We start from the raw sequence: 14,755 nt of genomic DNA, 5'->3' as shown, positions 1-14,755 counted from the left end.
GCAAACTAGGCAAATTCTTATCAAAAGGAAACTAAATGTTAAAGTGTGATACATCCATACAACCAACGCAGCTGTAGAAAGAAATAAGTAAGCTCTTTGGATACTTACATGGAATAATTTCTAAGATAAATTAAAAAGTAATGTGTAAAACAATATATATGATGTGCTACATCCTGGTTAAAACAAAAGGGAGGAAGATAAATAAATAAAATCTTTGGGGGAAAAGAAAAAGCCCGGGCTCGTGTGGCTCAGTGGACTGAGTGCTGGCCTGTGAACCAAAAGGTTGCTGGTTCAATCCCCAGTCAGGGCACAAGCCTGGGTTGTGGGCCAGGTCACTGGTTGGGGTGTGTGCAGGTGGCAACTGATTAGTGTTTCTCTCGCACGTCGATGTTTCTCTCCCTGTCTGTCCTTCTCCTTTTCCATCTCTAAAAATAAATACAATAGGGGGAGAAAAGCGGGGGAGATAAAAAAAAGTATGGGGAGGAATGGGAATTGAGCAAATGAAGAACAAAACTGGAAAGGAAAGTTTATTTTTATATTTTTGAATCACATGTACAAAATACTTATTTTAAAAAGCTAGATTCCTCAGATTTTGAAGACAATTTCTAAGACAAACTGTAAAAATTTTGAGCAATGACAAAAATCACTGTTTGGCCTCCCAAGATCAAAGTAAAATTTTTATTCATCATTTGTACCCTGTAACCTGTCCTCTCTTCTCCAGCAATAAAAGTAATATAGACTCACTGTTTTGTAGACTCAAGGTTTGCAAGAAAGAAACAAATTTTAATTTCCTGACAGTTTATTTTCCACGCATTTTTGTTTTTCCTCACTCAACAAAATAAATTTTATTCCCACTCAATAACACTGTAATACAAATTACATATTTATAGTGGAGATGTACTCACTGTATGTGCAGCATTAGCGACAAACCCTTCCTCCACCAGGTGAGGGTTTTCAATTACAGCACTCCCCCCACAGAAGAAAGCAAACCCATCTTCCTCTCTACAGTGAGAGTGGTTCACAGAAGGCCACACAGACCAAGCTGTCCCTTTCTGAGATTTTCCTGTTAGAGCTAGCAGAGAAGACCCTCTTACCTTTGGGCCTATGACACCAGGAAGATGCCATATTACATCTTAGATAAAGTAAAGGCAGTTAAGACAACATAATGAAGAAAGCAGCCCAGGAAGAGAGACAGACACAGTAAAAGATGCCGCACCATCATCTGAGCCAATGAATCCAGCCACACTTATAGTTCTGGTGATGTTAGCCATTACACACTCTTTTCAGTTTAAACTAGTTTGATATGTATTCCTGTCCCTTATTCAAGAGCCCTGACCAATACAATTTATCAAAAGTTTTTCACATCATTGAATATTCTTTAGAAGCATGGTATGAAATGCTGATACAGCACTCCGTCACATGAATATACCATAATTTATCTATCATTACCTTATTAGTATTAATATTACTAGCATTTTCCCACTACTGATAATTTGGGGCTCTTCCCAATTATGCACAATTAAACACATTATGTTTCTTTTAGAAGCCTCAACTGTACAAATTTCACTGTTATGAAGACTACGCAGAATTCCAAATGTGTGTGCAGCATAGAAAACAATGCCCTGGACTCATAAAAGGTATACTGTTTGAAAATCTATTCTTACGGATCTCCAACATTTTGTATGTCAAGTAGTAAGTTACTGGGACAGCAGTCTCAGAATAACCTATAATCTCCTTGTTCCTCCTATATGCACAATGAATGACAAAGTGAGAATATAATAAACACACAAATTCCTAACACTATTCTCCTGCCTTTGTCCTTAATAATATCTAACAGTTCTTTTTCAAATGAAATTGTATATTCTGCTCACGTTGATTCAAAATCTTTTAAAAAAATAGCTATTTTTTGATTTGCTAAATAATGTTCTAAGGTTCCTTATAACATGAGAAACTAAAGTGCCAGCCAGCATTTGTCTGTTGAGCTTGTTAAAATGGTGACAAATAAGAGACTGTGTAATGTATCCTATAGTTAAAGACTCATCTCTCACCTCCCCAAAAAGCAGACAAAAAAGTAGTAAATTTTTAGGGCATTAATACTGCTATATACTAAAACAAGAAAAACAATACTGGTAAACATTCATTCACTAATCATAACTATGAGCTTGACTAGGGCATATAATGAGGCTCACAGCTGGAAATACACTTAACCAAGTGCAATTATTCTATGTTTTTAACAAATTTTTTCCCCTGTAATACATTTAAGTGCAAATGTACAATGCCGTACCTATCACAGGATCTACTAAAGAATAACTTTTGGTATAAAGTCAGTCTGTTTTAAACCCTTTTAAAAAAGAATAGTAGAAACACTAAGCAATTTCATGCTAGAATGACTGGACTGTGGAATTGCCGTACAATAAACTTATCAAAGGTATTATTAACTTAATGAATTGTGCTGTAGTTATTATTTAGTATTATTACACCAGCAAATAATCTACAAATCTGTAAACTTAGCACTGGATCAAAAGACATTTTATCAGTACAATCTCCTATTTCTGCATTCCCTGCTACATAAATTCCCATGCTTAGAAAGTGCCTGCTTCTGCCCTGGCTGGTGTGCCTCAGTGGATTGAACGTCAGCCCGCAAACTGAAGGGTCGCCGGTTCAGTTCCCAGTCAGGGCAGATGCCTGGGTTGCGGGCCAGTTGGGGGCGCACGAGAGGCAACCTCACATTGCTGTTTCTCTCCCTTCCTCACTCCCATCCCCTTTCTCTAAACATAAAACCTTAAAAAAGAAAAAAAAAAGTGCTTTCTTCTGCCTGCAATAAAAATCAACAGATATTAGAAGAGGTCAAGAATACTGACTATCACTTTCACCGACCAGTGTCGCTCAGTGTTGGCTGAGCACTGTCCCACAAACTGAAAGGCTGCCAGTTCAATTTCTGGGCAGGGGAAATGCCTGCGTTGTGTGTTTGGTGTGAGAGGCAAGCAACTGATGTTTCTCACACTGAGGTTTCTTACCTTCTCTCCCTCCCTTCCTCTCTCTCTAAACAAATAAAAACAAACAAAAAAACTGGATTTCTTTTATGTTTGTTTATTTTTAAACCAAGTTGGTTTTTTTTTTCTTTGAGATTTTGGGAACAAAATCATTATTTACTTTCTTGGTTTAAAACAGCATAGTTTTAGAAACAGATTTTTACTTTTCCCAATGGTAGCCTAACTACCCATTTCTACTATGGTGAGGTGGGGGGGCGGGGGGAGTACCTCAGAGTATTAAAATTTATCAAGAGACAACCTATAAAAGATAGGTTGAATATATATGTGGTCAGAAATCCTTATGCCTTTAGTTAACATTTTGACTAAAATGAGGTGATGGGAAAATTTCCAACAAACAATACATTTTTTTAATAAAAAAATAGGTTTCCCTAAAACAACAACTCAATTCTGTAGATGCTTTAAATCTTAAGAAGCAAAAAAAGACCCAGGCAAATAACCATTTAAAAAACAAACCAAAAATTTTTCTTTTACCAACATGTTAGCATGAAATGGCAACCAACACCTTAATCTTTTTTTTAAACATATAATGGTTTAAGGAAATTAAGGCATTAAAAAATAAAATACTAAGTAAATTTTATACTACAAAAAAGAGTTGAACTAGCAGTAAATGGAGCATAAAAGCTTTTACCACTTGATATCTGACTGGGAATCAAAATGGTATCCATGAAAGAGATATAGGGCAAGGGGCAATTATTTAACAGAACGCTGAGGGAAATTTTTTAATTATGTAGTAGTGTAAGGCCTTGCTTTTTTAAAGAAATTTTCAGAAAAGACGAAAGAACTATATATTCAACTTTCTATTTTACATGTAGTATAATAGGCCCTAAAAGGCAGCAGAAAGTTGAATTAAACAATGTATGTTCAATTAAAATTCTTACACAAATTGAGTACTTCATCGAACAGTAAGATTCTCATTGCCTTTCTGACATTATATGCTTAATATAATGATGACCTTCAAGTTAATCATAGTGCTAATAAGTCATGTAGGTTTTGAAGGCTATTACTTAGGAAAGACATAAGCAGAAACATTTAAAAACACAAACATTTAAAAGAAACACTTCCACTGTTACAAAAATTCCTGTAATATAAACATGTAATAAATAAAAATGCATAAGATGTCACAAATAACATATTCTTCATAAACGGAAGACACTACCTACAACTAGTTTAGTTTGCACTAACTAAAAATGTAAGGTGGAAGTCATAATTATTAGCAAAACTTTGCATCTAACTACAAGAATGCTCAAAACCTCTTCTATGACTTTCACCTAATAGCAATCATCTCCCTCGCCCTTTTGCAAATGTGCTTCTTTCAAAATGGAAAGATAAATTGGAAATGACTTTACAAAGTAATTTTATACTAATTCAAAAACGATTATTAATATCTTGAGAATCTCTGGCACTTAAAATATAAGAGGAGCTACACCTCCCCAAGCATTTGTAACTATATGATAATGCAGCACCACTATAATATACACGAACCATGAAGAAAAACGCACTCAATTTTTTTTTTTTTTAAAAAAGCAAGTTGACGTTGATTCTTGGTCTGGATGCTTTCTCTTAGTTCCCACACAGATATCTTTGAACAGCAAGCTGAAATGTCAGTGAATTTTTAAAAAACCTGTAAATCTGTTCAAAAATTAAACCTCGAATATTTTGAAATCACTATTCAGCTTCATAAATTCGTTTATTTTTTTCTCCGTTGATATTTTTAACTTTAAATAGTGGGTAATTTCTAAGCCAAGAAAAAAGCCACTGGGTCAACATCCTTGTTACCCCTGTCCCCTCACCAAAACAAACAAAAAGCAGAACCTCCTTCCCAGCTTTCTCTTTAGACACAGGTATCTCACCTACTTTTTCCCAGCTATCTTTGCTCTAAATTCTCCACAGCATCTTTACCTTAAACCAAAACGAACCCCGGGCAAGATTAATTAAGCTGTTTCCAGGAGACCCGTTTCATGGTCGGGTCTGGGAGCAGTAAGGCTCCTTTCCACCCTGTCCCCAGTTTTCAGACCCTTCTCCCAGCATTTCGCACCCGCTCAGTTCAAGTGCGAAGACGGGGGCCCGCAATGTTGGGCTCGAAAGCGCAGAGCCGGGGCCTAGACCACTACACGGCCCCGGAGGCAGCCCGCGCGGTAGGGAGGCAGTAGCGGCTCGGAGAACCAGACGCCGGAGGCCAGGGGTGTCTAAATAAATGGAGAAGGCGCTCGGACCTGGAGGGGAAAGCTCGGGACCCCCTTCGCTGCCTCGTTTACCCTCCTCTCCTCCATGCTGGAGAAGCAGAGCCCCGGCCGGTGCGGGAATGGGGAGGAGGTAAACCCGTCCTGTCACTGCACGGGGAGAAGTTGGAAGGAGCACATGTTCTACGGAGAGATACCGCGGCCGCCCCTGCCCTGGCCCCTAACGCCAGACATCACTTCCAGCCTTCCAGGTTCGTCCCTTGCGCCTCACCAGGTCGTAGTCCTCTTCATCATCGCACATGAAATCATCTTCCATGTCAGACATCTTGGCCGGGAAAGGGGGAGGGGGAGGAGAAATTGGAGACAACCTCCTCCCACAATCCTCCGCGACTGAGGCGTCACTCCCAGCTTCTCCTTCCCTTCCCGTCGCTCTTAGAGGAGCTAAATGTTTCCACCCGGAACAAATGCGCTCGGCATCGAGAGGGTTCGCTACGACGTCAAAAGGGAGTGCACCGCCCTTTCTTCCTGCGAGATGGTTGGTGTCTTAGCAACTAAACCTAGCAACTGGGGAATCGTCAAGTGCTGCGGGACTCAGCTAAAGGGCTTGGAAACCTTGCGCTCACATCCAGCAGTTTCCAGCCTCCTAGGCAAGGGAACAGTCTCCTCCCTTGCCTGGGACTCTGGAACCATCTCATTCTGGTGAAAAAAAGAGGCAGCCTAGGACCAGAAGCCTTTTGTGGAGAAAAAGTATGACAGGTAGTGTTATTTCTACCATCATTATCTATGCATTTAGCCCACACATTGCGGTGGGTGTGCCTGTAGTGTTTGGAGACCTTTACAGCAGTGCAGTTTTACGCGCAATGTTTGTTGTATTTGTAGTCTGCAAAATGAGTCGGTGGACATCCCAGATTAGTTAAGCATCAGTCAGTTGAAATGTCCAAAGTCTTATTCAGTTGTTAAACAAATTTTAAACTGACCTTTACTGCCCTTGGGACCAAATTAAGGTAGTAGTTAATGACTGGTTTTTAAAAATGCATTACTGCATAAAATCATCAGCATAATTCGGAATAAGAAAATGAATTAAAGAAATAAAAACTACTCAGCATTGCTATGTAAACTTCCAGTTCTGCCCACTTGAGTCCACAAATTTTATATAGTTATAGCACAGCTGTAATTTCACATTGTTTTTGTACCTAGTTATGTAACAGCATAGGACATGTGTACAATATATTCTTGACAATGATTATTTTAATAGTTGTTTAATAATCCCCCCTTGAATGAACCAATATACCTCAATTTACTTAAGCATGCCATTTAGATACATTTAGAATGTTGCAAAAAATAACACTTTTAAGCAATTCTGCAGTGAATATCTTTGTCACTTCCTCTTAGAAAAAAGTCAAAGGAGTACTACAGGCTAGATTTTTTTTAGTAATCAATTGATTACTTAATTTAGTAATCACATTTTAGTAATTAGTTGATTTACAAATCACATTTTTGTCATTGTTTTTAAAAGCCATATAACAATGATATTGTATATTTATAAATAAATTTTCCCTAATAGTCTTTTTCTCCCAATGTCTTATTATGAGAAATTTCAAACATACAGTAAAATCAAAAGAATAGTCCAGTGAACATGTGTGTATACCCACTATCAGCTTTATTTGTATGTATGTATTTCTTGAAAGTAAGATGCAGATGTCATGACATATCACTCTTAAATGCATCTATGTGTATTTCCTAATAATACATTTGCTTATGTAATCACATCATTGTTACACTAAGAAAATCATTCCCTGATATAATCTAGTAGCCAGTGCATGTTCAAAATTTCCTTATTAAACATATAATTTTAGAGTTGGAATACATATAAGTTTAGAGTTTAGAGCCTTAAATGATACCACTTTAGAGTCCAAGGCTTCCCAATCATAACAGCTCATTGAAGTATGGCTTCCCAAACTCCATACCAGAGATTTGATTTAGTAGATCTGGGGTAGAGCTCAGTACTTGAAACCTTAAAACAAAACAAAATCACCCTATAACTAGGATGATCGTCCATCTCAGTTTGCCTCGGACAGCTCTGGTTTAGTACTGTTTTCCCAGAATAATAATTATTAGCATCTATCATTCTCAGAAGTTTAGATAATAAGTCACATGGCTACTCTACCTGAAATTCATAATTCTTCAAATGAGAAAATAGAATTCTAAAGTAGTAAAGAGACTTATTTGCTCATAGTAATCAGAGCTATATAGTTTTGCCTTTTAGTCAATAAAATAATTTTGAAATTATCAACCATGTATGTACTGATTACCTGTATAAAAATAATTTCATTGTATTTATATAATTTGCTGCTTTTTAATGTAATTACTCCAATAATGGAGAAAGAATTGTTCAATTAAATTATTGACTAGGAGCATTAGGAAAAACGTAGCTAAATTCTGAGCTTTATATTGTGGTCATCTCCAAATTTAATAAATTCAGTCCAGAAATTTGCTAAGAGCAGTTAAAAGGGGCTTCATGATGCTTAGCACACTCTTTGAGTACACAAGTGTAATGAATATTGAATAAACAAACATGTTAATTAATCCTGTGCAGGGAATGCCCTTATATCTATCAGTACACATCAGAATCTTTTTTGTCCTTGAAAGTTCATTTGAATGTTACCTCATTCACACAGCCTATTCTGAATACTTTGTGCAGTTATGAAATTCTTTTTCTTTAATCAGTTTTACTCAATGGTAAATAATAAACACATTTTTATTTTAATTAATTGATGTGATATGGTGCTATTGTTGAACGGGATGCTATGCTTTTACAAAACATAAAAAAGCTTTGTTGAGGTACATTAAACTGAACATACTTTAAGTGTACAATTTGATGAATTTTGACATATGTATAAATCTGTTAAACCATCACCACAACCAAGATAATACAAATATTTATCATTGCAGAGTGTCATCATTGCCTCTTGGTAATCCATCTCCTCCTCCCTTCAGATTTCCCAGGAATCAATGATCTGTTTTTATTTTATTTTATTTTTTGTCACTATAGATTAGTTTACATTTTCTGGAATTTGATATAAATAAAGCATATAGTATGTAATCTCTTTTGTCTGGCTTCTTTCACTCAGTATAATTATTTTGAGATTCATTCATGTTGATGCATGTATCAACTGGTTGTTTCTTTTTTGTTGGGAACTGTCCCATCTGGTTTCAGGAACTGTAGCACTGTTGACAGGCGAGAGGGCCCCAAGGCTGGAGCTAAGCAAGGAGGCCTTAGGAAAACAGGCCACCAAGGAGACAAATCCTGTCTCATTGAGACAAATGGCTGGTTAGTCAATGACGGGTAAGACCCCTCGATGGAAGGGACAGCCTAAGACAGGCACAGCCGCAATGGGCATCAGGGAAGAACTTGGGGGACATGGAGAAAGGGCATAAGACCCTCACCCCATGGCTTTGATATGACTGGGGTCCTCATTCCATCTGAAAGAAGTCTCCTTGTCTCTTGGTGGCTCTACTCCACCTGCCTGGCTCAGGCTTGAAACAATACTGGAGACAGCTCTAGACTGGATCTGGCGGTTCCCAGGCGAAATCAGTCCTAGAAGTCAATTCCTTGAAGCATGCTTTGTTTTTTCCCTGAAAAGCTATGAAAACCAGCTTATGCTGGGAAGGAAATTTACATTATTCACAGACCCTGACCCTAAACCCTTTGGAGCTCTTATGTTTACACCCTCATGTTTACTTGTCTCATCTCAGACCCATGTAAATCGGTGTGTTCCTGCCATTCGTTTTCTTCAAAACATCATCTATTCTCTGTAAACATTAACATACTGATGTAATGAGATCACCTGTACATTCCTACTACCTAGCCCCCATTGATAACCCTTTCAATAAAAGCCATTGGACACAGGGGCTCAGGGCCTTCTCCACTAGAGGGAATCACCACCCCTCTCCAGGGCAGACTGAGAAAAGTGTCTGGGATGGCTTATTTTTATTTCCCCATCCGTGACGACCCAGAGCGGTCTCTGCGGAACCAGGGTCTGCCTTCCTCCTCAGCTGGTGCCCAATCAGGGACCTCTGGAGTCTGCCTCACTTTTTATTGCTGAATATTCCATTGTATGGATATACCACAGTTTATCCTGTTGATGGGTATTTGATTTTTTTTTAGTTTTTGGCTAATACAAATAAAGCTGCTAAGAACACTTGTCTATGGGTTTTTGTACAGACATACGTTTCATTTCTCTTCTGTAATGTGGTGGGGAGACCCTAAGGTGGTTTCCTCATTACCCATGCTTTTGAATAATACTTTCCCTCAGGGGTGTCCGATCTTTTGGTGTCTCTGGGCCACACTGGAAGAACAGCTCTCTTGGGCCACACATTCAATACATTGCGACACGTAATCGCAAAAACACCTCATAATGTTTTCAGTAAATTTACAATTTTGTGTTGGGCTGCATTCGTAGCCATCCTGAGCTGCATGTGGCCCATGGGCCGCAGGTTGGACAACCACTGCTCCCTTTTCAGTGTGGGTGAAATCTGACTTGCCTTTTTTAAAAAAAAATTTTTATTGAAGTATCATTGACAAATAAGTGTGACTTGCTTTTAACCAAAACATACAGCAAAAGGGATGTATATGATTACGTTACACAAGATTGTAAACCCGTCTTGCTAGGAGAGACTGTTTCCATTGTGGGCTTTTAAAAAGCAAGTGGCCCTGTTGTGAAGGACCATGTGGCAAAGAGCTGATGGTGGCTTTGAGCCAACAGCCAGCAAGAAACTGTGGCCTTCATGCTGACAACCTAACAACTGAATTCTACTTACAGCTGTGTGATCTGGGAAACGAATCCTTCCCCAGCTGAACCTCAATTGTAGGACCCTAGAGCAGAGGAGCCAGCTAAGCTGTACCCTGATTCTGAACTACAGAAACTGAGATAATCAATGTGTATTGTTTTATATTAAATTTGTGGTAACATTGTTATACAGCAGTAGAAATGAATACAGGTAAATACCTAGTAGTAGAATGGTTGGATCATATAGTATGTTTATGTTTAACTTTTTAAGAAACTGTCAAATTGTCTTCCAACTCGTTTTGCAATTTTGTGTATCTGCCAGCAGTGTATAAGAGTTCTAGCTGCACTACATCCTTGCCAACATGTTGTTTTAATGTTAGTCCTCTAGGAGGAGTGTAATGGTACATAACTGTCGGTTTAATTTTCATTTCCACAATAACGAATGTTGAACATCTTTTCATGTGCTTATTTGTCATCCATGCATAATCTTTGGCGAAGTATCTCTTCAGTTCTTTTGCCTATTTTTAAATTGGGTTATTTGTTTTTTTTACCATTGAGTTGTAAGAATTCTTCATGCTTTTTTTTTTGTGTGTGTGTGTTGTATTTAAGGACTATGTGCCCCATCTGCTAAGATTTTCTCCTATGTTTCCTTCTAGAAGTTTTATTTAGTTTTAACTTTTACATTTAGGTCTATGACCATTTCAAGTTTAATTTTCATGTATAGTGTGAGGTGAATGTAAAGGTTTATTTTTTCCTGCATATGGAAATCAGATTGTTACAGTGTTGTTAAAAAGGTGATCCTCTTCCTATTGAATTGTCTTGGCACCTTTGTCAAAAATAATTGGCCATTTAATTCCCAACATAATTTGATTCTTTAGAAGTATATTTTTGATAATTTTATGTACCCTGTATTATGATTATTTTAATATTGACAAAGGAAGAATACTCTTCTACTTCTTAAGGATTGTTGGGAATATTCAAAGAGATGATAATAAATGTAAAGTGCTTACTTAGCAAGAGGCCTGGCATAAGGAAGATGGTATAAAAAAGTAATGTGAGTTTTGTTTTTTGGTTTCTAGTTGGGATTCTGCAGTAATTGGAGAACAAGTTATTTTAAAAGTAATGTGTTTTATAAAAATAATGTACAAATTTGGGGGACAAAAGTTACTAATTATTTCAATAATTTTTCATAAAGCATACTTCACTGGGGTCTACATATTCAGGAGTAGGTTGGGCTAGGAGTCTAGAGACCTGAGTTTTAATTTTAGCCTCACAATATCCTTACTCTTTCACTTTGGGTCAATTAATCTGAAAAGGGGGTTTTACTTTTTGTTAAATGATGCCTTCCAGTCTTTAGCAGTTTTATTGCAACTGCAATAGAAATCTATCCAAGATTCAGACTAATGCTTTGCCATCAGGTTTCATTTAGCAAAGTTAATATTTGGTCATCAAATGCACATTCAATAGGAAATATTATTTTATGAAACAGAGTTTTCAATAGTGAAAGAATGAATTCAACAGAATTCATTGAAAAATACTGTATGAAATGAGTTTGTTTTCTGGACTATTAATATGCAAAGCTTCAAAATTTAGTTATTTTTCAGTGACCATAAAAGGATATATTAGAAACATACCTGATTAAAAAATGATCTTTCCTTTTCTATATTTACTGATATTCCTAGAAAATTTACATGTTTTTCTCACTTCGGTTCTCTCTCCATTCAAACATATTTACAGAAGTGACAACAACGCCTCCCCTTACTGAAAAGTAAACCACAATAAGCATCATACTAGGATTTACTGGGGTTCAAAAAAGACATAATCACTTCGTTTGCTAGTGATAAGGAGAGAGTGAAATAATAGAAAGTAGTCCTGAGACCAGAATAACTTAGTTTATGTGATGTTCCATTTATAGTGATGATGTAAGTAGGTGCTAAGGAGCTGCAAAACTTTAGCTACACTTTGATATTGTCAGTTCATACTTAAGCCTTCATCTGCAACTTCCCCTTCCCCAATATACACATAATAGAAATTCTGGAGTGGCAACTTATGGAATTTACCTGGGTTATGCCACTGCCCCTAGAGTGTTGGTCATGTTGGCCCAAACTTCCTCAACTTGGAAACCTTGGGATAGGTGTGTTACTAACCTGCTTTACTTGGGTTAAATTTCAGCATTGTGGGTTACAAAGTGAACTAGAGAGTTAATAGACCTGAAGTTTAATTCAAATTTTGCTACCAATTAGCAGCGTGACTTTAGGCAAGTAGCTTCACATTTCAGTGGTTCCTTCAGTTCATCTTACCTATTGATTAAAACAAAACAAAACTAAACAAAACAAAACAACTGTCAGGTTCTGCTCTGGGTGCTGGGATACATAGTTCCTACTCTCAAGCTGTTAACTTTGTAATGGTAGTGGTGGTACCAGACCAGATAGAGGTGGTAACAGACAAAAAAAATGTCTAGAGAAAATAAATGTGCAGAACTTGTGAAAACTATCAAGGCAAGAACACAGTAATATGGTAGAGAGATGGAGTAGTGATGGTGTGTTTCTTGATATAGGGCATCTGAGATTTCTAAAGGTGACTGAAAAATGAAAGGGGTTGGACTGGGTGCTAAGGGCTCTTGACAGTTTGAAAGACATATTATTTTCTTCTTTTCACTATTATCTGTGTTCTAGGAAGTCCCACCAATGCATCTATTTTGGAATAAATGCAAATATGTTACATCAGGTGCAGCATCAATTTTATATTGCCTGATTTTTAAATAACCCACACGAGAGGCAATAACTAAACATTTTAGTGTTATCTGGGGGAGTAGTTGCTGGTCACTAAAAAACAGAAGTCCTAACTTTAAAAAAGGGGGGGGGGGAGCGAAACCTGAGGCGCCAGGTTAGAACTCTCTACTCAGATTTCTCCCCAGGGCGCAGAAAAAACAGCTTCCTAAACCAGCTATGCACGCGCTTCACGCAGGGCCTCCAGGGAGTCCCCGGTTTCCCGGAGCCCCGAGCTGTAGGTCAGCGGTACCGGACCCCCTCGGGGAGGGCTCGGAGCCCCAGGGCTCGGGGAGGAGGAGCCAGAGGAGGGGCCGACTGGATGCAGCCAACGCGGCCTCGCAGCAGGATTTCCGCAGGGCGGGGGCTGGTGGCGCCCGGAAGAAAGCGTTCCTGCCGCCGTAGTCTCGGGATTCTTGATTCGACCGTTGAAACTGCAGAAGAAAGATCTTCTCGAAATATGGCTGCGGAGGGCCCGCCCACGTGTCGAGTCCAGGTGGCAGAGCATCCCAGGTGGGGGAGAGGAGATGCCGCGGTTTGGGACCGCCTGGGTTGACGAGGTGCAGATGGTGTCCAGGGCTCTCCACGCGAGCGCGGCTGTTACCCCAGGGAGCCAACAGAACCTTTGGGATTTTATAAGGCCCCGCGGCACTTTCCACCTTGACTCCTACCCGGGATGTGTGTTTTGCTTCACCCATTCAGATCTCTCTTTTTCCTTTCTTGCTGAAGGTGGTACACTCTTCTGCAGGGCTTTAGCACAAATACGCATATTAACTTTGAACCCCATCTCTCTGTCTTGCCTACCAGACGATAGTGCTTTCCGAGGTCCGCTTTCTAAAATAGCAATTGAAAACAAACGCAAAAAAAGAAAAAGCACCTCACCCCAAACAACTCCACCCCCCGCCCCCGCAAAAAAACCCCTTTGGTGTCCGCATAGTTTTAAACAAATCATGGAATCTATGAATTGTTATCTTCTACCAGTACCTAACTACAGAAAAACGAACAGTTTAGTGATACCTAGTGGACGATCTTTTCATTTCCGGGCATCTTGCACATAACTTTGTAGAAATATTTAGTTCTGATGTAGAACTGAAATCTCATAGAATGAAGTCTCTAACCTGCTACAGTTTGAGCCCTACAGATTTTCTAAGGTTGGCTTCGCTCCCCTTCTGCTGTTTCTCATTTTTACTCCCCGCCAGCCCCGTGAACTTTTCTTTCTGATATTAAGTCCTCAAGCTCTCCTTACTTCCAAGTATATGATTGTCATGTGACAGTTGACAGTGTAACGTACTAAAACTTGAACGTGCTTTTTCACCCCTAAGCCAGCAAACAGTGGGTCTTTAGTTACCAGAAAGAAATAGTTTTTGATTACGAAGACTAGCACTGCTTTAGAGGACTTGCGAATGTCTTTGGATGTCCGTATATTCTCCGGAGGTGCTTGCACAGTACTGTTGCCTTCAACATTCGAATCAATTAGGACGCTGTTAAAGACATGCTTCCAATAAGATTCATGAAAAACTTGTTACATGAAAATAATCTGGCACCATGTGGTTTAGTCTTTTACATAAAACATCTATGTATAAATTTATTCTGCCTTTCCATTTTATATGATTTGAATAATACTGCTCAGTATTTCTATCGTTAGTTACCCTGTTGGGGAGAGGGAATCACAGTGGTAAGGCACTAGAAGTGAAGAATTGTTTACAAAAGGTTCTTAGGTATCTTTTGCCTTTTTGACTTTTACAGTGTTCATTCATGGAACAAATATTTCTTGCTCTGTGCTAGCCACAGAAGAGATCATAATAGCAGTCAGATAAGTTTGTGTTCTCCCATTTTCTTGTGCATGCAATATGATTGTTAGCTTCAAGCAATGTTTCAGCCACTTATTTATTTTAGTAGGGGGTGACTTAAATTTAGATAGTATATCTGTAAGTCTACCTAGCTGGTCATATGTTGCAAAATGC

The 14,755-nt window shown here is 38.5% G+C and overlaps 2 protein-coding genes across 4 annotated transcripts in view; one reads left to right on the top strand and one right to left on the bottom strand.

Moving 5' to 3' along the window:
- Positions 1-5,614, bottom strand: part of COPS2 (COP9 signalosome subunit 2) — a 32,919-nt gene extending 27,305 nt beyond the window's left edge. For both annotated transcript variants that reach the window (XM_054565448.1, XM_054565449.1), the window contains exon 1: positions 5,505-5,614. In XM_054565448.1, the coding sequence (XP_054421423.1) occupies positions 5,505-5,558 (54 nt within the window). In that variant the 5' untranslated portion in view covers positions 5,559-5,614. The remainder of the gene's footprint in view (positions 1-5,504) is intronic.
- Positions 5,615-13,161: 7,547 nt separating this feature from the next.
- The window catches only part of GALK2 (galactokinase 2), a 117,340-nt gene continuing 115,746 nt past the window's right edge, over positions 13,162-14,755 (top strand). The window contains exon 1 of one of the 2 annotated variants that reach the window (XM_054565446.1): positions 13,162-13,304. In XM_054565446.1, the coding sequence (XP_054421421.1) occupies positions 13,252-13,304 (53 nt within the window). In that variant the 5' untranslated portion in view covers positions 13,162-13,251. Of the gene's footprint in view, positions 13,352-14,755 lie in introns of both variants that reach the window. The other variant, XM_054565447.1, reaches the window with a different exon arrangement.

The sequence above is a fragment of the Pteronotus mesoamericanus genome, unplaced genomic scaffold (genome assembly GCF_021234165.1).
Source record: "Pteronotus mesoamericanus isolate MK-2021 breed Mesoamerican mustached bat unplaced genomic scaffold, CSHL_Meso_final contig_164, whole genome shotgun sequence".
Classification (NCBI taxonomy): Eukaryota; Metazoa; Chordata; class Mammalia; order Chiroptera; family Mormoopidae; genus Pteronotus; species Pteronotus mesoamericanus.
This window is presented reverse-complemented; position numbering and strand designations above follow the sequence as displayed.